Here is a 23,559-nt window from a genome sequence, read left to right on the forward strand (position 1 = left end):
AAATAAGACACTGTCATTGTCTAAAATGGAGCCCAGGTGACTCCACACCTTGTTGTGAGCCACCATAGGTCCAAGATGAAGGTGTCTATGGATTTGTGGCAAAGGCAGTCAGTCTGAGCCAAACATTTGTCCTCATTACTTTTTAAACCCAAAAGTTCTTCCAAAATGAAAAGGACAGACTCTACCCATGACTTTGTCAAGCCTCAAACAAGAAGGGAGGCCAACCTCCTTGTTACGAACCGACTAGAGAGAGTTCCGCTCCAAGTTCGATATTATGATAAACAAAAAGAATTCAACACCAACAGTTGAAACTGGGGATACGAATATAGAAAGAAACACTAACACAATAAAGGTTTATTTTCAAGCTTACTAACAAAGATAAATGCAGAATGGTATCTCCTATTTACATAAAAAAGGCAAAATCTTACAATGCGTGTACTAGGGAAGAAGTGAGGTTATTAAAATACTTGCTGGCCAGTTTTGTGACTCGAAGCGATGGCTTCACAAAAGGAGAACTGCGATTGCAGATGTCTTCTTGACTCCGTATTGCAGAAAATAATGTCTATAATTGATACTCAAAGGGCAGGAACTCCTCAAAACCTCTTGTAAAACGTTTCTTCCTTGAAGTCTTGCTCTACGTCAAAATGCCTCAGTCGTCCACTCCTGACGACGACTTGACCATAATTCAACCCACTCTCGAGCGCCTTTTTCTCTCTGATCCTTTGTCCTTCTTCTCTTATCTCAATCTGATGATCTCTGCTGCTGATCTCTCACTGATAATCTGATCTGTGGCTCTTACTGATGATCTCGGATCTCTGTGATTAACTGATGATCTCTGCCTTCTCCTACTTTGTCAGTCGTATTTATAAGGCAACCTGGGGGCGGGGCCTACGGCAAACGTCACAGACTCCCGAGATTACCGGAACGATTTATAAGTTTCTCGACGAAGTATTGCATCAGAAATCGCGGCGTATCTCACGTCACGTCGGCACCTGTTAAGTTCCACAAAACAACTGCCGATTCTAGAACAATCATGAGAACAGGCACCTCCAACACCTGCGCGAATGCATCCTTGCTGCAGAACTTCTCGAAGATGCATTTTCCTTTCCTTTATCTTTCTTTGCTATAAAGCAATTACCATGACACTCCTCCTCAGAGGTGTAAGGCCCATCAGATTATACTTCACATAGCCAGGAAGTGTTTCTAGTCAATTTCTTCTTGCTCTTATTTACACTAATGAAAAAGGTATCTACACTTCAGTCTCTGGAAGTGGGTTCTTTTCAGAAAAATACCAAAGAGTGTAAAATGGGCAAAGCAAGACCTCATCTGGGTCTTAACTGACAAAATCTCACAAGGAGGGGATCAAGAAACTCTTGAATTTTTCATCTGGCATAGACATCCTGAGTTTTCACTGCAAACTCAGGAATGAAGGAGAATGCAAGAGATCCCCACCCTTCCAAATGCCAGATGAGATATGGCAGGCCCTGCAACTCCCCCATCCTTTTATGGATAAGCCAAAGCTATGAGGAAAACAGTCTCAAATATAAGGTCTTTCTCTGAGGCCTGAGACAGAGGCCTGGAAGTCACCCTGGTAAGACTCCTAAATACCAGGAACACATCCCACTCAGTCCTTGAATGGGACAAGACTGCTCAAAACTCATCTTTAACATAGACAACTCCATTGAAGAGGAGAGGTCTATCTCCTCACTTCAAAAAGCTGAGAAAGTCATAACAATGGCTTTTTACAGCAAAGAATGAAGGTGCTTGTCTCGGCAATTGTAAAGAAGGCAATGATGTGATGAAAAGACACGCCAACCAATTGCAAAAGATGGCCTACTTTCCCTGATACACGTTTGCTGAGACACTGGTACTCTGATATCTCCCTCACAGCCCTGCAAAAAAGTCTCTCTCTCTTGCAGGAGACACTGGATAACCTTTAAATGTGAAGCTTCAGGGACAGCACAGTGAGGTCCCGATCAGTTCCCGGGGACCCTCCGGGCATCCTTGCTTCAAAAACAAAAATCTGCATAATATACCGAACCGAGTATGCTCGAGAAATAGATCCCGCACTCCTGGTTCAAACGATCTTTTACACATTTATCAGAAGCTACTTTATGACATTGTTAGAATTGTAATTACAAATGCATGTCAGTCATTACAAGCTTTCCAACCATATGTAGTGAATCTTTCTAATTTGTAAATAGAATTATTAACCATTTTTCCAGGTGTGAGAAAACACATCTGGCTGTATATAGATATATCTCTATTTTTCCCTAATGCCAATGCTACTTTCTAAACTCGCAAGAGTTCTTGACCTATCCGAGAATTTTGTCAATACATCAAAATGCACCTGACTCTGCTTCTTAGTCGCCACCTCGTTACTGGTGACCATGAAGACGTCTGACACTGCCAGCACTAGCCTATCCTACAATAATGCCACAGTAGCAGCAAGTAACCACCTGCCACCCATCACAACCAACAACCCAGAGACCTAGTTCTTCAGAGCGGAACCTTCTTCAAGCCTAAGATCTCCTCCACATCCCACAAAGCAGCCAATGCCCTCTTCAAGTTCCTGCCTGACAACTTCTTTGAACAAATTGTGGAATGTTCCGCCTGCCCTAAAAGCAATGTAGTTCTTAGACAACGTCAGGGCGGCAATAGGAGATCAAAGGCTGTTGCACATCACAAGCAATTGCGGCAATTATACTCTGTTTTTTCATCTGTCCATCCGCCTGTGGTGGTCGCATGGTAACACTGCATCCCAGGGTTTAAATAGTTACGCTATGTCAAAGTTTTGGGTAAATAAAAGGATATCTGGGTGTACATTTCCAACTGAAAAGTGTTTTAATAATTTACTGTATGCAAATTACACCGTTAATATTCGAAATAGGATATTATTATTATTGTTAAGTGTAAGCTGAATGTAACTATCTAAAGCCCGGGACCCAGTGCTACCATACGCAAACACCACAGGCGGGTGGACAGATGGGAAAAAACCGAGTATAGTTACGATCCCCGCCACATGATTACGTTGACCTTGTGCGAACGGTCCTACTCACAAAATTACCCTGCCAAACAGTTGTGCCATCCCCAACAAACCAACCATGGACCTCAATGAGTTCCTGAAGATGGTCCACACTGACCACCTGGCCCGCAAGTCGACTAAGCCTACACAACCACGCGTAATAGCAGCCATCCAACAGCCTAGCAGCAGACTGATGCAGGGACAGGCAGTGATCCAGGAGGCCCTGGCCCCCCACCATACACTGCTACCAGAGCTTCAAGTGGAAAAACAAACTCAAGTACAAGCCCAAAACAGAAGAACGTCCCAAGGGTATTTGTTTCTACCACTGGAGGTTTAGGAATAAAGCCTGAAAATACTAAAATAACTGCCGTATGTCAATAAATCATGCAAAAGGGTCGCAGCAGTAACCCCACAAACTAAGCACTGGCGGTGGGCAGACCAACTGGCTCATAAGGGAAACCGCGCCTGCTTTCTGCTGTCTTTCTTCCAGGTACCAGCAAAAAGATTACACGTTTTTTCATAACAGATGAAAGATCAAACAGTCTTCCTGGTTGACACTGGTGAATGCATGTCATTCGTACCAGCCAACCTGTACAAATATCTCAATCCAACTCCTAGCACTCTACAGGTGTCCACTTTCTGCAGGGCTATATGGGAAGCGGACCATAAATTTGTCATTTGGCGGGAAGCAGTACAAGTGGATGTTCATCACAGCAGACATAACTGCCCTTTTAAGAGTAGACTTCCTAAATCCCACAACATGATGGTGGACATAGCAAAATGGCAGCTGATCACACAACCTGCCCCCGTAGCCCAAACCACTCTGACTCCAGCACCAGAGATAAGTTGTCTCCTACAGGTGTTTCTGAAGGTATTTAAGTTAAGAACTACCTGCAAACACTACCTGACCAAACCAACAAAGCACCATGTCCAGCACCACATAGTCGCCAAAGGTCCCCCAATGCATGCCCATTTCAGACAACTGACCCCAGGACAATTCACCTGCACCAAACAAGCTTTCCAGGACATGGAACAAGCAGGTATATGCCAAAAAGCCTCCAGTCCCTGGGTATCTTCCCTTCACATGGTATCAAAACCTAATGGCACATGATGAACATGTGGCAACTACCAGAGACTCAACATCAAGACAGTACCTGACAGGTACCTGCTGAGCATTGCTTACATAACAAACCAGGTGGAGGCCACCAAAATATTTACAAAGATTGACCTACTGAAGGGATACTTCCAAGTCCCGGTTGCAAAGGAGGATAGAAAAAATGGCCATTATCACCTTTTAGCAACTGCACCTTCAACTACACCTACTTTGGCCTTTGGAACTCAGGTGCAAACTTCCAACGTCTGCTGAACGAAATCCTGGGCAACCTACCAATTTCTGTTGTCTACATCAATTACAAACATTCTCATATTTACCCCAAACATAAAACAAAACATGAGAGACATCAAGCAGGTCCTGCAAATACTCAGAGAAAACTGACTTACAGCCCCAAATGACAACTGTGATTGGGCAAAACCAGTAGTGGAATTCCTGGGACACCAAATAAGCCCTGAAGCCATCAAGCCTCTCCCAATGAAGGTTCAAGCAATCCCCAACTTTCCAAAGCAACAATCACAGCAGTCCAAAAATTCACAGGAATGGTCAACAATACTATTACCACCATTTTATGCCCAACCTTGCTGAAATAATGGCTCCAATAGTATATGATTCCTTAAAAGGAAAAAATAAAAAAGTATATTGGTATGAAAAACAAAATAAAGCCTTCATCCTAGCCAAAAAACCAATCACCTCTGCTACCACACTAACTTTTCCTTTACCACATAAGTCTCTCACCCTAATGACAAACACAAGTAGCACAGCAATGGGCGTGGTACTCAAACGAACGACAGATGATGGTAGATCTCAAGAAAGCGCAGTAGAAAGTATAGCTTGCACACAATTGCAACTTACCAATGCAAAGATAACCATGGGAATTGTGATGTGAAGAGATTATGCTTTACCAGAAAAGATAGGTTTTTTATGCATACTGTACTGAAAAAATGAAAAAACAGCAAAATAAAATCAATAATCCAATGTACTTTACCTGCATCAAGTCCTGAAAGAGAGCGCTTTACGCAAGGTTTGTGTGACAGGTGGTAATCGAGCAACATCCAGCTTCATAATATTTTCCAACGTCTGTCGCAAGAGCCCAAGGCATTGCCTAAATTGAGAAAAAAAAATGTATGGAAGTATAATATGCAAAATAAATACATAAGTATAGTTATATAGAAAGAATTACTCTACCAGTTTTTTCTTTGAGTAGAAATATATTTAGAAAAACTACTGACCAATATTGTATTTTTTTAAAGTTTCTGATTTTGTAAATTGCACTAATTTCAAGGCTGTTTATAGAACTGTAAGCAGCTGTTTGCAAAGAGATAAGATCATATATAGTTAGTGCAATATTACATAATTAGTGAAAAAAAATATTCTATGGCAATAAGTTGTCCTAATATGTATTCAGAGTATGTACGTACTACTTTTCAACATTGAATTTCCTTTATCAGCATTCTGATATTAAGTACATCAGTCATTTATGACTTACAGTGGACCCACCGTATTCGTGCTCGTGTTCTTGAGATTTGTGGACTCACATATTCGTGTTCTCGAGATTCACAGATTCACGTCAGGACCATAACCAGTTTTTTTTATGGGGAGGGGGGGAGCCTTTTTCCCAAAAACTGGACCTTTTTTCTATAAATGTCATTGCATATATAGTTATATACAATATGAAATACTTGAAATTTTTACTTTAATTATTATATTAAGAAGAAAAATTGGGTATGCAGTCTATGCCCTTCTACCCAATTAGATGTTAGTCACAGAAAATATGGACTTCTATTACATTACTTGACATATTTGACAGCTCTGGACTTTGAGCTTCTGTGGAGTTAAAAAGAAAGGTGAGGGAAAGAATTCTTTACATGCATCATTTTGTTACTACAGTTATATTATTATTATTATTATTACTAGCTGACTGACCCAATGCTGCTTGTGATAACTGAATAACAACTGATAAACCTGCTCTCTCTCTCTCTCACTTTTTCCATCTTCTACCTAACACCCCCTCTACTCTCTCTCTCTCTCTCTCTCTCTCTCTCTCTCTTGCTCCTTTCTCTTACTCTCTCCAACCATTGTCTGTCTCTTTCCCTCTTTCTTCTCACTAAATACCAACTCTCTCTCTCTCTCTCTCTCTCTCTCTCTCTCTCTCTCTCTCTCTCTCTCTCTCTCTCTCTCTCTGTCAACACCCGTCTCAAACTCCACCCTCTTTGATGTCATTGATGTTTACCCTATAGTATTCTTTTCCAAATAATAAGTCACATGTATACAGAAATTATCTATGATAAATTTTCATCAAGTAACTAAGTCTAAGGGTATAACCAGCCTCATTTCATAGGCAGAAATAGCTCTGTTTCAAGGAATCCCTTCTTACCCCAAGCCCCTTCGGAGGGGGGTTGGGAAGGTAGGAGGAAACCCCATTATAAACCATCTTCGGGGTCCCCACTATGAGCCTGCCAAGTTTCATGCCCATTGGACCAGCGTATGGCTGTGATTGAATGACAGACAGACAGACAGATAACGCCCATTATATATACGTAGTAAGATTAACATTTGAAAACATTAATGGACATATAACAAATACAGTTGGTGTAACATAAAAAAATTCTCTCATCTCAGTAAGAGAGAGATAGGAAAGAGTTGTTCTTACTTGAAAGTGAAATGGAAAGGTTATTTCCTTAAAATATAACGAATTTTGTAATTACAGTTTATATTATTATTATTCTTATTATTATTTGAAAATATTAATAAACATACATACATGTACCATAAAAATTCTCTCATCTCATAAGAGAGAGAGAGAAAGAGACAGAATTATTATTTCATTACTTAATGTTACATAAATAAATTGAACAAACACCTTTGCATGGTTTATATCCAGGGTTCAAAAATGTTTTCATTTGTGTTCACATGTCTGTGAAATACTTGTGTATGATAATTAGTTAGGTTCCAAAGAAAAGTTTGCGCTATTGTGAATTCTTATAATTTGGATCTTGTAAGATCGAGTTATTACTGTAAACAGCATGCATCTTCTTTTTTTTAAATCCAGCTAGTAAGCTGAGGTCCAGAGCTTGTTAAATCGCTCTCTCTCTCTCCTCTCTCTCTCTCTCAATCTCTCTCTCTCTCTTCTCCTCTCTAATCTCTCTCTCTCTCTCTCTCTATTATTTGTATTTGAGATAAGATTCTAGATACGTTGACACCTAAAGCTAAAGAGCTCTCTCTCTCTCTCTCATAATATTGCATTCATCAATGTATTGTTCCTTCCTCACGATTTCCACCAGTTTTGCCCAAATTTTAAAACATTTTCTCTCATTAGTTCCGTTACCAGTTACGCGTGAATTTTATGTCATTTTAGTGTCAAACATTACTTATAAGTAAGGTTACATGGTAGGTTTTAAAGAATGATGATCGATATTCAACTCTGAACTAAAGTTGCCAAACCAACTTAAACAAATTATACGATTTTCCCTCAGTATTTACGGGGGATAGGTACCAGACCCCACACCCCCACCAAAAAGCTGAAACCCCCTATAAAAATGCTTAAAACTGCATATTTTGTTATTTAAAACTCAAGAAAAACTCACTAAAAATGTTTATGCCTGGTATTTTTAATATAGTTTTATCACAAAAAGTAAATTTTATGATGAAACTAATAAAAAACCAGGAATTTGTGGGTATTTCTCATAGAAAAATACCACGAACAGGCAAATTTACAGCGAATAATGGGGGTATATGTTCCAGAGAGATATCTGATAATCCGGAGTCCGTGAATATGGGGGTTCACTGTATAGAACCTGTTACTACATTCAAGTAGTATATTTGATTATAGGACTTCTACAGAATCTTCATGGTTTAGAGTGACTGGAAATCTAGAAAGCAACAAACACAAGGATTTGGAACCTCCAGTCCCTTTCTAGAGTTGCCAGGTGTGGCATTATTGAGCAAAATGTAACCAAAGATTTAAGAAAACTGTATGCCTGTACGCTTTTTAAATTTTTCAAACCAGCCTCTGCTGGCCATAAAATCACTAACATCAGCACCTGTTGTTGTCATTTTCTTACTTAAATCAGCATGCAACATCCTAGCTTTCTCACAAATGATCGCTTGAGACACACTATCCCCCACTAATTGTTTTTCATTTATCCACACTAAAAGAAGCTTTTCAACGTCTTCCACTAGTTACGGTCAGTGTTTTGATAATGAAATGACCCCTTTCGCAACATCAGCTGCCCTGATTTTAAGTTTCTTTGCTAGAATAGAGCTGACTGTCGACACTGACTTGCTGTACATCCTAGCAAGATCAGCTACATGTGCACCACTTTCATACTTTGCTACAACTTCTTTCTTGAATTCTATTGTATTTCTGGTCTTTTTTACTGAAGGGCTGGCACTTGCAACTTTCTTTGGCCCCATGATGGCTTCTTTGGAAAGAGTTTTAACAGCAAAATAGCACAAAACACAATGAACATGCACGGGGATGCAGACTGCAAGCGAGGTGTTGCTTGTTCAGTGAGAAACAAAGCCAGAATGGGTCACGATAGAAGAACAAGGGATGCTTTGTTTGGGGGTTTGTACAGGGGCCGGTTACACACTGGGCCCAGATGGAGCGTTTCTGAGTGGACAAAATCCGAGGCAACGTACGAAAAGAGGGGCATACTAAAACCAATGTTGACTGGATTAGAATATGCATGGCCCGCCGAGTCCCTCCCATGCCAATAAGTGCTCTGCCCACCTCCGCTTAACCCAGTAGGTTTTGGATCTGGATGTCCTCTGGAAGAATAATTTTTCATGGGGCATAAATGAGGTTTATATCAACTCGTGCAAGGAAAATTCTCAGTTGGAAAATTTCCAACCGGAAGATTGCCAGGTGGAAAATTGACAGTGGGGAAAACTGCCATTGAGAAAACTGCCAGTGAGGAATATTGCCATTGGCAAATAAAAGGACTAAGCTCATTTTGACCAAAACTAACATTTCTCTTTTTGTAAGTGCTTACTTTGCCATTTGAAGTGACAAGAATATTAGTAATTAAGACTAACCATTTCTTTTTATAATTGCTTGTTCAAACCAAAACTACAATTTCTGTTTATATTTGTTTTGAATTATCATGTTTGAACTCAAATTTTACTGACTGACTTACTTAAAGAAAAAATTAGTTCAAGGCGTGAATTGGTATGAAAGAGATGTACATTTATTTATTCTCTATACCCATAATGGCTTCTATTATAACTAAGTGAAGGTGATAAGGATATCCTTGTCGATGAACTTCAGAATATGTATCATCAAATGGGATAAGCAAGGAGGGAACAAAAATCTATTGGGATGTGCTGCACGAAAACAGAAATCGTGCCCAGCAAGACTACACACTAAGTCAAAGGATCATGGTTACAAAATTGTGAAATGTGTTAATGAGCACAATCACTGTTCCACCAAGAGCAAAGTGGAAGCCAAAGAAGTGATTCAAGATCTGAAAGAGGAAGTTCAAGATCTGAAAGAGGAAGTTTTGATTTTGAGTCAACCTAATCGTTCTTTGGTGGTAAATTGTTTATCATATTTAGATGAATGTGTAAGTCATGAGCTATTTGGATGGTGCAACATATAAGTAGAAATGTTCGACAATGGAAAAGGCAAAAATTGTGCACCATACCTATTCCCTCTGAAAGGACAGGATTTATAATTCCACTCGAATTTCAAAATCTTGATTCTGGAGAGAGATTACCCCAGTATGATTTTGGAGCCAATGATGAAAATCGAATATTATTGTTTATCACAATGATGCATCAGGATTTAAGGAGAAATAGCAACTGTGCTAAAGATGGAACGTTCAAAGTGTCACCTGACGTGTTCTATCAGCTATTTACAATTCATGTGCAGGTTGAAAGTTCTAGTTTTCCACGTGTTTTTGCAGTTCTTCTTAACAGGTTGGTTACAGTTTTGCAGGCCAATTTCACGGGCCAATTTCCAGGGCTGCACAACAACCAAATCCATATGCACAGGTAAGTAGTCCCTTCGACCTAGAAGACCTACCATGACACGCCACCTATTGGTAGGCTTGGACATGAAAATTGGTTGGAGGTAAGGTGGCCCATGAGACTGTAGCCGCTCCTTCCTAAGAAAACAGAAACTACCTATGAAAACCTGTTCCACATGAAAAATTTAATTCAAAAAGACCCCCCCACAGGGTAGCGAGTACATGACTTCCGAACCACTTTGAGAGTGAACTTCTATTGCCAGGAATACACATCTATCACACCTCAATGGAATGCCCGAGAATCGAACTCGCGTCGACCGAGAAGGCAGGTCAAGACCATACCAATCACGCCACTGAGGCGCTACCTCAATGAAAGCAGATTTAGTTTGAAGATACAATGTTTTTCAGCCCTGGTTATTACAGGCTTTGAAGAACTATCAGAAGATGAAGATATTCCTGAAGAATTTCTTTCCTATTTTGAATTAACATGCATTGGTGTTATGAGAGGAAGAGGTAACAATAGGAGAAGGTCAATGCCGTTATTTCCAATTTCTATGTGGAATATTGATTCAAGAGTGGAGCTTTGCTTACCATGTACCAACAACAGCACTGAAGGTTTCAACAACACTTTTTTCAAAAATACTGCACAAAATCATCCAAATATCTGGAAATGTATTTCATTTATGAAGAAAGAGGAAACTTTATTGCAAATAAGAATACTACAATTTGAACGAGATGAGATTCGTAATCCAAAGAAGTACAAAAATATCAATGAATAACTGAAGAGAGCTGTTGAGCTACATAACGCAGATGATAAAATCACATTTCTTCAATCTGTTGCTTATAATCTCCATTAATTTTTAATAGCAAAAACTTGTTCTTATTTGTAAAATATCTATTTTGTTTCATTATATTATAATGACTTTTTTATGCTTTGTCAATAAGACCTCATGCCTTTTATTTTATATATACGAAATGTCGATGAATAAAACTTTTTGTTTTAAATCTTCGGTTTTTATTTAGTGAAACCCCTTTCCATTTTTTGTTTATTCTAAAGCACTATCATAATAAAGCCCCTTTCAGTTTTTTTTTTTTATTTATTCTGAAGCACTATCAGGGTTTCGTCACTTAGGTTGACTTCAAATGATAAAATAAGCACTTATAAAAAGAGAAAGTGGTAGTTTTGGTCCAAATGAGCAATCACATTAAAAAAAGGAATTACTTTTCTTCTTTTTCAGATTGAAATTGTCTTCAAAAAAATGTAGGTTAGATTTTCTGAGCTAAATCTTTTTATTTTGCCAATTGAAATATTCCTCACTGGCAATTTTCTCAATGGCAGTTTTTCCCCACTGGCTATTTTCCACCCGCTGGCAATCTTCCAGCTGGAAATTTTCCAACTGAATTTTCCTAGAACCATCAACTCTTATGGCAACACTCACACTTCAAGCTCAATGACTATGAGATTTCACTGGGTAAGGTACTACATTACTTCTTCACAGGACAAGTGGGTTGCGTACTCGACTACCAATCTGGTGGTCCGAATTTGCTTCCCCTACTGTCAGTGCAGAATCAGAGGAATTTACTTCTGGTGATAAGAAATTAATTTCTCAATAAAATGGGGTTCAGATCCCACAATAAGCTGTAGTTCCTGTTGCTAAGTAACCAATTGGTTCCTAGACATGTAAAAAAATCTAATCATTTGGGCCAGCCCTAGGAGAGCTGTTAATCGGCTTAGTTGTCTGGTTAAACTACATTTCTGTGCCACAACATCTTTTATATATTTGTTCATAAATATACTAATGGATACTGTTGCTGGTTTTAGTTTTTATCTTTTGCAAAATCAAGTACAGTACAAAAAAACATTAGAAAGAATAATCAGGCAGTCCCTGGCTTATGATGGGGGTTTCGTTCTTGACGCATCCTAAGCCGAAAATCATAAAAAATCCTATGAAAACCTTACTTTTAATGCTTTGGGTGTATTTTAAACTATGTAAACTACATTTTTATTGCATTTTTCATAAAAAAAAACCTTCAATTATTGATTATTTTGCATTTTTAGAGTCAAATTTCTTCTGCCAGATCAGCATCATAAGCGCCATAACCCTGGGACAGGCGTCATAAACCTGGAAATAATTTCTGATGAATATAATTGAGAAGTATCATAACCTCAGAACGTCGTAAGCCAAACTCATCGAAGCCACGGACTGCCTGTATATAACTTCCTAAAATTTACTAGCATTTTTACCAGTGTCTTGGAAGAGGCCCAGCACAGAGTTAGCAATATTCACATTCAACTTCCCATGGAGGGTACAAAAAAAAAAATTTTCAATTTTTTTCCTATACCATGTGTATTTGCATAAAATCCTCTTTCCATTTATTAGCCAACCTTAAAGTTTACCTGGTATCAAAGTTTCATTAATGTATATTTAGCCTGAACTGTAAGGATTAATGGACTGACATACAAGAGCTTCCATCATTTTCAGAGTTTGCTGCCTTAAGAACGGTATCCTTTGTTTCTCTAAGTAACAAAATGTATGAACTGGGTGTCTGGACAGAACTGGTGCCAACTGGTTCAAAGTAATCCAGAAAGCCCATGTAATACAGAACTAGGATCTTAAGTGATGATCTCAGTTATGAAACCTGAACTTTAGGTAGGTCACATCAAGATGACCATACGGTGTAATTCAGACAACCAACAATAAAATTAGATAAAAGTAGAGCAGTAAGACACAAGGTCAGAGCAAAAGAATACTTTCCTACGCCAGTGTTAACATAGCTAACAACTTACTCAATTGGGTCAGTAGTAAATATAATGTAATCTAGAGACTGGGTCAGTAGTAAATATAATGTAATCTAGAGACAATCAATTCATTTGCAAGAGCACATATAGTTGACAACATTGATGATAATGAAGAATTATCTAGGCTCTTTATTTAGGCACTTACCACATTATGCCTTAGTTCTTAACAGAACAGCTATAGTATTTTCTATTTAATCTCACTGACTGCGTTTCTGATACTCTAAGTCTCAACTTACAGAGTGGGTCATCCTCAGTAACAGAAAACACAAAATGAGTCATGTAGTAGATATTGGCAACCAAATTGGAGCACTGTGCCTGAACCACAACAGTTGCTAGAAGTGCCACCAGCTCCTCACGTGTCATGGTTAATTCTGGTTCCCCATCTGCCATTAAGTATATTACAAAAAAAAAAAAAAAAAAAATAAAATAAAATTTAATGAAAAGAGAAAGTAAAAAAACAAAAATTATGTAAACCAATTTTTTATATTTGGCTAATTTCATGGTAACAACATTCTCCCAAACATTTCAGAAAGTCTTAATGATTATATAACTGAGAGACAGTAGTACAGAACATGTGAGTATGGACCTCAGGTCACAGGCAGCCACTAAAATCAGGTCTTTATGCCACTTGTTTTATGATACAACAAACAATAGGGCTGATAAACAACTCAAATCATAAATAAAGGATTGATATACAAAAACTTTTGTATTACAAAATTATTATACATATTTGTTTCAGAACATAACAATTACTACTTATATTGAACCCAAATTACATTTTTAGGTAGGAAGGATTGAGCTGCTAAAAAAATTATAGTTTTCCACGCATGTCAGCCAAAACTTCAAACTTTGTAGGTAGCGCTTGCGTCGCTCAGTGTAGGTACACAGTGCCATCCCCAAATGGCAATACTAGGTACAACTTAGTTAATCACTTCATTCTGTTTTATGCATAATATCCACAAAGGGGAGGTGGGTGGCTCTGATCATATAATTACCGGGTGTATATAAAACCTTATTTTATTATATAAAAATATATGAGACTTATCCAGTAATTACACAGCTGCTTCCACATTGAAAGGAGATGGGATTATGGACATAATACACTCCAAAGCATTAAATCATGTAATGAATTTGAAATAAAAAGTTGCTAGCAATGAAAATATAATGCTTGTTTGAAAGCCTAGCCTAGTACACTCTCCAGAAAATGAATTTTCTCTACAAGCACAGTACAGTATACTAGTAGTACTAGTACAATATAGTATGAGCTTGCGAATATGAAATTCGCTCAGTAAGTAAAGCCTAGTTTTATTTAACTCTGTTTTACTTATTTGACAAGATGGAATTACAGACTACGTAGGAAGAGAGGTTAGCCTAATTTTATCTGACCTATTGAAAATGCAACTCACATGAAATGCAAGATATACGTATGATAAAATCATGTTTTGGTGCTGAAATTTTTAGGGTTGCATAGTATGTGAGATCAGGTGATACTTGAGTAGTATATACATACAGTGTACAAATTATGAATATTCAGCATGCCAAAAAGACAACTGCACTTCAAGCATAAAAAGCAGGACCGAAAATTGCAGAAAACCAAACAAAAAACTAGTTAAGAGACAAATGACTAGCCCACTGCTTGCTAGTTAGCAAGCACTTGCATAGCAATCTGATAAAAAAAAATTTAAAATGCATGACAATAGTAGTTACTCTCCAAGCAAAAAATAAAAACTGTACAACACTTCTATTGCCAATGGTAGAAGCTAACCACTCCTAATTCTAAGAAAATACACTGATGGAAATAGTACGCTAATTGCAAGGGTAATGACTGAAATATATAACAAATAAAAGGTAATCTTTTAAAAACAGGGTATAAACTCAAAACACCTGTGGACAAAAAGCTGGCAGTAATTTGTCTAAGATGTATAAATACTGATTTCTGTGGCTGTTTGAGACCTGGGAATCTGCCTACACATGTGTAGAAGGATTGGCTGACTGCCTTTTTTTCTTTTTTCTTTTTGTATAATCTGACTGCCTTTTTTTCTTTTTTCTTTTTGTATAATCTAACAGAAACAAGTGTTTTGGTCAAATTTCTGAAAACTTAAGGTTTACTCTGTAAATGCGGTAAATGCAGATTCATAACATACAGAAAAATTCCTAGGCTAAAAACTGAGAAATGACAATTTGTCGAAAATTGCATTTTTCCTAACTATACAAACCTGAGGTCCTTTAACAATAGGAAGTAGCTAGCGGCAGCTGGAACGGTCGTAAGCTTCGAACAAGGGGAGAACGGTAGTTAACTGCTTGTCCGACAGTCGCGCGCCGCGCGACTGGGAGGTAAACAAATCACTTTTGCTTTTGGCCCATGCAAAATACGCAGAGTGAGGGGGTGGCATGAGGAGGGACTTTATGTTAAAGGACCTCAGGTTTGTATAGTTAGGAAAAATGCAATTTTCGACAAATTGTCATTTGTTTCACGATACGTCCAATACAAACACTCGCCTATTAACAATAGGAAGACTCACTTCTGGTGGAGGAATCTGAGTCTTTTGATGAAACAGACTGGTGTTCGTCCATCCCTGGAATGCTCCCTGGTCGTAAGAGCGAGGGAGGGATCCAAGCCTCTGTCCGATTGATCGGGGTGTGCACCGCAGGATCAATGGTCAGACCTCTGGGCCGAGTACTAAGAGAGAGGCAAGCGTATCTCTTCGTACCAGCAAGCAAGAACTTGTTCCTGTTTGCAAGAGGCAACATAAAGTATGGGTTGTCTCAAGCTGGCATCCACTTCCTCCCCCTTGTTGGAGGAAGTGGTGGATATACGCTACTATCCCTAATGAAAGGGATAGGATGGTGCTCTGTGAGTAGCTCACCTGCATCTTGTCCTTATCCAGCAGGGTGACGACCGTGTCCCTCTAACCACAGGTAGAGGGGAAGAAAAAGATGGGAAAGAGGAGCCAGTCACACTCTCATTCACCATCCATTCTTACGGTTCACACCAGGACTCGATGCTGTTCAGCCTGCGAGGGTCTGGGTTCGCTACACAACGTGTTGACAGCCACCACGGGTCCCAAGGAAAAAGATCCAAGGACCTGTGGGCAATATCCGAAGTAGAAGGAAGGGCATGTGGTCTGGTTGGACCAGACCCCTGCCTTCAGTACCTGCGCCAAGGAGAAGTTCTTGCGGACAAGGCAGCATCTCCTTCGCAATCGAAGGCGGTGAAGTCCATTAGGGAGGGGATTGTGAACGACTCGAACCAATCGTCAGGGACCGAAGGGTTCTGAGTCTTCGCTACGAAGTTCGGTACGAAATCGAGCGTCACGGATCCCCATCCCATGGGTGCCTGACTTCGCAGGAGAAGTCATGCAGTTCCTCAGAGGAAAAGAAGGAAATAGTCGCATGACCTATCCCTCTTCTCTACTTCGGTGATGTCCAGTACCCATACTGGTCTTTCCACCGTTAGCAACGAAGTCTCTCGCATCCTCCTATCCCCATGCAGCGAAGTTCTCGGTAGTGGATAGGACACCGACACGTCCATGGTGGGTGTCAATGCCTATGGGTAAACTGTGACAAGCTATTAAAACGAAGTAATGGTTGCTGTGTAACAACCGAACTAAGTCAACAGCGTAATTCGTAACTGACTCGGGCGCTCTGACAGCTGCCGACTGACTGCGTTCGGTAGGAGGCAAGTTGTCAAAGCATCGAGTAAGTCACGTGACCTTCGCCTTTAAAGGGTTATGCCGAGAGACCAAACAAATGATGTATTTGTTTGTCACCAATGCCGGACAGCGAGGTGATGATTCTCTTAAGGCATGTACCCAACAGGCGAAAGTCAATTGCCTTCTAGAGACCGAGGTCCCTGAAGGTAAAACATCTCATGTTTGTTTGAATCTCAGCTAAGGAGAAAAACAAACACTATGTACCGTTGAAGACGAAGGTAGATATTGAATGCAACCTACGTCTCACATGAATCGAGAGAAGGATCTCAAGATTCATAATCCTGTGCTTACAAATGACTGAAAACGCTAACCGCTATTTCATTGCTGTCCGGTGAGAAGTCGTAGTTGCAATGAAAGCGGGGCGTTCTTCGGTAATGAAAACACAGGTGAAAGCCGCCTGAAGAACTGCTTCTCATGGGCTGAACATTTGGAGGTAGAGCTGTCAGGTCGGAGAGTAGGCGATGTCTTCTGACACATCTTGTAATTCGGGTTGAACAATGAACAATTGTACACCTACGAATACGAGATATTTTGAAGACAAACTCAGATGTCTGCAAAATCATTCGCATTATCGCAGTGCGATGGCAGCGGGGAGAACTTGTACAGACTTCTGTTACGTGCGGTAAACAGAAAGATGAAAGAGTCCAAGAGATATCTCTGTTGAAAATTCTCGCAATGTCGAAGGCGATGGAATCTAGCGTCACCGCAGTAGATGGTCCTTCATTATTGCGAGAATCCCCGTTAATCAGAGACCTAAGTCCATGATTGTTAGGCAGAGATACAGTTCGGTAGGTCAATCAAGCAGGGGAGAGAGAGACATACATGACCGTGAATCTCGGAGGCCCAGCTGATACTGAGCTGCTATGAGGCAGTTCAATACGCAGTGGTTGAGCCTGCTGACTCGTCATCCTGAGTTGCCAGGTAATCCATTATTCCACGAAGGAATGCGTTCGGCTAGAACTACCGAGCATAAAAGATATGCTCGGGCAATTATATTTAGGCGAAACGAATTTCGGTAAATATAAAAAGTTGAAATGGTGTTGTCGTGACAAACCATAAGTATATTGTAAAACTTGAAAACTGAAAACTCCTGGGAGGTTGCAGGCAACCCCGAGTTGCAGTTCAATTAGAATACTTCTCGTCTAAGTCGCAATCCGTAGAATAACTAGGATATGCGCCTACCCCTCGGACAATTCAACTGCTTAGCAGAATCATGTCGCGAGGTTAATATACGTAGTATATTTGTAGGATTCTGAACAACGATCTCCATCCTAAATTCTTTCCTTCAAGAAAAAATAAGGATTGGAGATCGACCACCTTCGTTCTCTATTAAAGAGAGTGAAGGAGAAGTCTTCCTCGAAGGAAAGCTTCAATGGTGAACAGAATACTAAGACGATAGTTCAAGCCAAACTGGATATTCCCGTCCGATCTCCTCTATTCCAGGTTGGTCGCCTACTGTGAGATAGTTTCTTTCAGCAGCAGTCTTCTTCACAATGCTAGAAATTCCAGGAATTCGAGCATAGGCGAGGTTCCCGATTATCGTGTAACATATCGGGGATTCTCGTCTCGCTCACTGTTTGGACGTGTTCTCGCGTAAGTGTTTGAAGATCGTAAAAAATCGAACACTCTGAATGCGCTAGAAATTCCGTAGAATTCTAAGAAGCAGTCTGCGAAACCCCCACCGAATTCGTCAAACGATATCGGCTGGTGGTCCTCTCGATTCCCGTAGAAATCGAGAATGGAGCAGGATTCCTCCTCAACGACCGGGGCTTACGTCAGGTAGGACCCGAAGGTCCCCCCCGGTGTAGCGCAGTCCGAACGTGGGATCCTACAAAGAAATCTCTGTAGGATCCTCCCCTTTCCCTCGTAGCCGTAAGGAGAGAGGGAATGGGGAAGGAATTGGATACTCGCTCGCCTTCCAGTGGAACTAGCAGTTGGAGAAGAGTAGGAGCAGCCATCGCCGTGCGGCGATGGCCTCTCAGAGTCTGGGAAAACGTATCGTCAGGAGAAAACTTTGTTTTCCCCGCGGGAGGGTTACGAACTCTCACTGTAGGTAAGGGTCTGCCGCCACTGTGAACGTCGTCTGGGTGGGGCTGATCGACACCTGACAAGGAGAGAGCCGAACCGTCCTCCCGACTCATTCCAGTCCTCGTCGAGGTCGAAACCTCTCAGGAGGACCGAAGGAGTTTATTTAATACGGTGTCCGAAGACACGTAGAAAACGCCGCTGTCGCAGTAGAGGAGGTGGAAGTAGCTTGATCGACCGGCCAGAACTGAGAGAGCCTTCTTGTCCGGAGACGAGAGACACTGGTTCGAGACAGAATCGGCAAGCTCCGATCGCGGCAGACCCACCGTCGTTTTGGGTTTCCCTCTCGGCCCATAAAACGACTCGAGCAGAGACGTGGGCTCTGCTGGTGGGAGCGCAATCCTTCCGCAGGGTCATTATGCTGACGAATCAGCTTAATGACTTCTGCAAATTCCTCTGTATCTCGGGAGTAACCGCGTCTTGCGGAGTAGGACCGTCCAGTCCTCCAACAAGAATAGATCCCGAGATACTCCTCCTTCAGAAGGAGGAAGAGCGGCAGACCCTGACGGTCGCCTCCAGCTAATTGCGCGTATGTCCTGTCGGTCCTAGAACCGTGCCTGGTCCATACGGCGTCATAGCGGGGTCGCGAGCGGCGGACCTCTCGCGATCACTCATAGGTACCTCGCTCCTCCCGGCGTAGCCCGAGGAGGTTGAAGTACAGGAGAGGCAGACCTGACGCTCCCTCCTAGCTCGCTGGCAGGACCAGCGTGCTTGGAGGGCTGCTGCCGATCGTCAACCCGCGGTGGCGATCGAGCAGCATGCCTAGCCTTGCCGCTCGCCTGAGGCGAGAGGCTTGGCTGAGAACGTCGACGCTGATCTCTAGCGTCAGGCGAGCTGTTGCTGGTTACCGTCTCCGCCCGGTCCCGATGGGAGCGGCGTCAGATGACCTGCTAGGCTCGCTGTCACGGTGAGCACCGGCGAGCGTCCTCTCGGCGCGTCGAGCCGCTGGTACCAGGCCGTGGCTGGTACCGACGGCCGCGGGGGACCCCTTCCTCGCCTCAACCCGTTATGGGAGAGGCCGACGTTGACGCTTCCCCCCTCGCTCGCTGGCAGGACCAGCGTGCGTGGAGGGCTGCTGCTGATCGTCAACAACTCCCGCGGTGACGGTCGAGCAGCAGGCCTAGCCTTACCGCTCGCCTGGGGCGATTGGCTCGGCTGAGAACGTCGAGACCGATCTCTAGCGTCAGGCGAGCTGCCGCTGGTCACCGTCTCCTCCCGGTCCCATCGGGAGCGGCGGACGGGTGACCTGCTAGGCTCTGTGTCGCGTCGAGACCGGCCAGCGTCCTCTCGCCGCGTTCAAGTCGCTGGTACCAGACCGTGGCTGGTACCGGCGGCCGCGGGGACTCCTTCCTCGCCTCAACCCGTGGCTGATCAGCGACCGTCACGTTAGCCCGAGCAGCCAGTTGATCGCTGCGAGAGCGTCCACTGGCCTGGCGAGAGTTGTGTGCACGACTCTCGCCAGTCTTCTGCTCCGCGCCGCTGTCTTGACGGCGAGCGAGCTCGGCGTCAAAACTTTGGCTGGACGGTCTTCTTGGAAGAGCGTCCACTCGTGCTTCTCGCGAACGAGAAGCGGCCGAGACGGAACCTGGTTTAGCGGCAGACCCGCTAGCACCAGTGAGGACGCACCAGCCGAGGCTGGTGCCCTCTGGTCCCGTCGACTTCTTCTTTGCAGAAGAAGCGACGGGCCCCGTTCCCGAAGGAACAGGAGGACCAGCAGAAGAGCTCCCCAGCTCGCCTGAGCGAGCCTGGCCCTTAGAAGATCCCGAAGGAGTCTTCTTAGGGGGGAAGGAGGCAAACCTTCTTCTTCTTCGGCTGTTTGGCCTTAGAAGTCGAAGGGAAGGAGAGGCAGCGGACGACGAAGAAGACGACGAAGACGACGACGAACACCTTCTTCCTCTACTTCTTCGCCAGGCTCCGCAGGACAGACGTCAGGTCTTCCATCCAGGAGGGAGCCTGCAGTTGCCGAAGCAACAGGGCCCGACTGCACCTGTCCGGAAAGACCTGAGACTGTGACAGCATCACCAACAGCAGGAACAACAGGAACAGGTCCAGGAACAGCAGGAACATCTGAAAGTGAATGAGCAGCAGGCACTGATCTGAAAGGGAATGAGCGGCTGGGACAGCAGCAGGTACGGCAGGCACGGCAGGTACCACAGGAGAGACAGGCGTCCTGTCGGCAGCTACCGTCATCCTCGGCACTGGCGGCATGTCCAGGGGGGTACTCTTTGGGCAGCGGCAGTCCGGGGTCGGCAATACAAAGAACCCAGGTGGCGGTGGCACCGTCCTGCTTAGCACGGCAGGAATTGGTTCTGGATTGCAGCCGTGGGTGTTACCGACATGACATGTGGTGTGTACACCAGGTGCGGTGACATCTCATATGCTGGTGTCGAGATTGTGGTTGTTGTAGTGGTTACCGTATCATGAGTGACCACTGCCGACCCCGCCAAACCCAACCGATGAATCAACCCCTGCAGTCCCAGCGACTCCCACACCTGTTCCAGGTCGTCCTCGCTGATGGCAAACCTGCGGAAGCAACAGTCGGGCGCCTCTGACGAATGCATACACGTTACACAGGGCTCGTTGCGGGAGCACTCTCGCCCCCGACAACGAGTACAAACCTCGTGAGGATCTACATCTACATCCAAGGTCGTCTCCCACGGATGTAGCACCTGCGGTAACATAGATAGATTAGTAAGAGGGGTTCCCTCACGCACGGGGGGAAGACATGCCCCACCCCGAACGCAAGGAAGACCCCAAATACAAAATACAATGAAGAAGCTGAGCGGGGGCAGGAAGGAAGACGAAGAATCGGCTACCAAGGGAGTCGCGGGAGCTTTCCGACGACTTCCTGGCAGACCTTCGCTTCCACCCCACCCCGCCACAGCAGTGAAAAGTAATATGAAAATGAAACAGAATACTGCACTTGCGATTCACTTCATAGAACTTAAAGGAGAAAAGATCAATTCCCGGGTAAGAACGGAAACTTGATCTAATAATATGATGCTATCATAAAATATATGAAAATGAAACAGAATACTGCACTTGCGATTTCATTTCACATAAAAATCGTAAGGATCAATTCCCGGGTAAGAACGAAAATTGATCCAGATTAAATTTCATGCAATCAATAAATGAAAATGAAAAGAATATTGCAATTGCGAATCCACTTTCATTGCATTCTATTACACAAAATTAAAAGTTCGTGCCGAGCGCATCACACTCTCCCGGTAAACGAACGCACAGGGCAAAAAAAAAAAAAAAAAAAAAAAAAAGAAAAAAGTACTTACAATTTTTCAATTACACCCTTCGCCAAATACATGATCGGCGCGAGCGCGCCCGACCCTCGGCACCGAGACATAATTCAAGGGTTCATAATTAAGTAATGAAAATGAAAACAGTGTACTTACAGTTTCATTTTCAAGTCAAACAAACCATTAGTAGAAAACACAATATAAACAAAGCATACGACGATGAAGCGGGCAGAGAGCGATGACGAACACGTCCTTCACACCCGCGGCCGAAAGCAAAAGTGATTTGTTTACCTCCCAGTCGCGCGGCGCGCGACTGTCGGACAAGCAGTTAACTACCGTTCTCCCCTTGTTCGAAGCTTACGACCGTTCCAGCTGCCGCTAGCTACTTCCTATTGTTAAAGGGACCACCGAGGGTTGTATTTACGTATCGGAACAATGATGTTTTTAACTGACACCAATTCATAGAGAAAGAAATCTGTCCACTGTGCATTGGCTTAAAGGTAAAAAAAACAAAAGATATCTGAAAACTATCAAGAATACATTAGTGTAAAAGTGATTTGCACAAAAAATTTTCATCATTCAAGATTGTATCTTCTTAAATTTAAATTCCCCAGTACTAAATTTAAAGTTATTACACACAGACACCTAAACCCCTAAAATAACTTGAAAAAGATCTGAAACTGTACCTTGGTCTTTGTACTGATGAAGGTAAGACAAGCTTCTTTTGCCGAAGCTTGGATGATTCTGTGGTAGCACTAACACACTGCAGTCGGCCAATGGCACTCTCAATACTAGCTAATGATGCAAGTTCCACAACCTAACAATTGGTAAAATACCCAATGAATATCTTACTAGCAATTGAGATTTATCATTAAAATTAACTTTCCGATGAAATTGCTATTCTTAAAAATATCCAAAATCGTCTGTAATATACAAGTAAAAATCATTCTAAAAATTAATATTTTGACAATTAAAATATTGAATTGAATTTACAGCTGCCAGAAGTGAAATAATAAAAATATTTAATTGACTTTACAGCTGCCGGAAGTGGTGTGTGGTATTGAGCTGGTACACCAAGCTGCATGGGTGACAAATTTGCATGTCGCAGGTGAGACAATCTTGCTTTAACTATCTTGATCAACTACTTGGGCATCTTCCACAAACAAGCCACCATAGCGTTTCATGAAGTCTTCCAATAATAATAACTGTAAAACAATAAAAAAATTCAGTTACAAAGTTTCATTTCAATTTTCAGCTTAGTAAATATATAAATATGTAATCATAGTTAGTATATAATTTAATTTTAATCATATCCATGTATCAACATTCTCAACTTTCATGGAACTGGCAAGTTTTACCCTTATGAAGATACAAAAATAATCATATCATACCCATAACTCCTTAAAAATCTAACAATAAGATATGCTATACATAGATTTGTGTTCATGACTTATCACTGGAAATAAAAGAAAATTAAAGAAGTACAGGTTCACGTTCCCTTATCCGAAACCCTTTGGGCAAGCTGTGTTTCTGGAATTTTTCAGATTTTGGAACTGAAGGCTGCTCCTAAACAAACAAGCACATTAGTTTCCAACAATAAAA

General features: G+C 42.1%; 1 protein-coding gene and 1 long non-coding RNA gene across 2 annotated transcripts in view; both read right to left on the bottom strand.

Annotated features, from left to right (window-relative positions):
- The window catches only part of LOC135220965 (uncharacterized), a 57,868-nt gene extending 52,615 nt beyond the window's left edge, over window positions 1-5,253 (bottom strand). Inside the window, exon 1 of the mRNA XM_064258638.1 lies at window positions 5,125-5,253. Within this exon, the coding sequence (XP_064114708.1) occupies window positions 5,125-5,130 (6 nt within the window). The 5' untranslated portion in view covers window positions 5,131-5,253. The remainder of the gene's footprint in view (window positions 1-5,124) is intronic.
- Window positions 5,254-13,149: 7,896 nt separating this feature from the next.
- On the bottom strand, window positions 13,150-23,091 carry LOC135221518 (uncharacterized). The gene is made up of 3 exons (XR_010315995.1): window positions 22,994-23,091; window positions 22,644-22,774; window positions 13,150-13,291 (listed from the first exon to the last, which is right to left on the bottom strand). It is a non-coding gene; the product is annotated as an uncharacterized LOC135221518 (long non-coding RNA).
- Between the last annotated feature and the right edge of the window lie 468 nt (window positions 23,092-23,559).

The sequence above is a fragment of the Macrobrachium nipponense genome, chromosome 2 (assembly GCF_015104395.2).
Source record: "Macrobrachium nipponense isolate FS-2020 chromosome 2, ASM1510439v2, whole genome shotgun sequence".
Taxonomy (NCBI): domain Eukaryota; kingdom Metazoa; phylum Arthropoda; class Malacostraca; order Decapoda; family Palaemonidae; genus Macrobrachium; species Macrobrachium nipponense.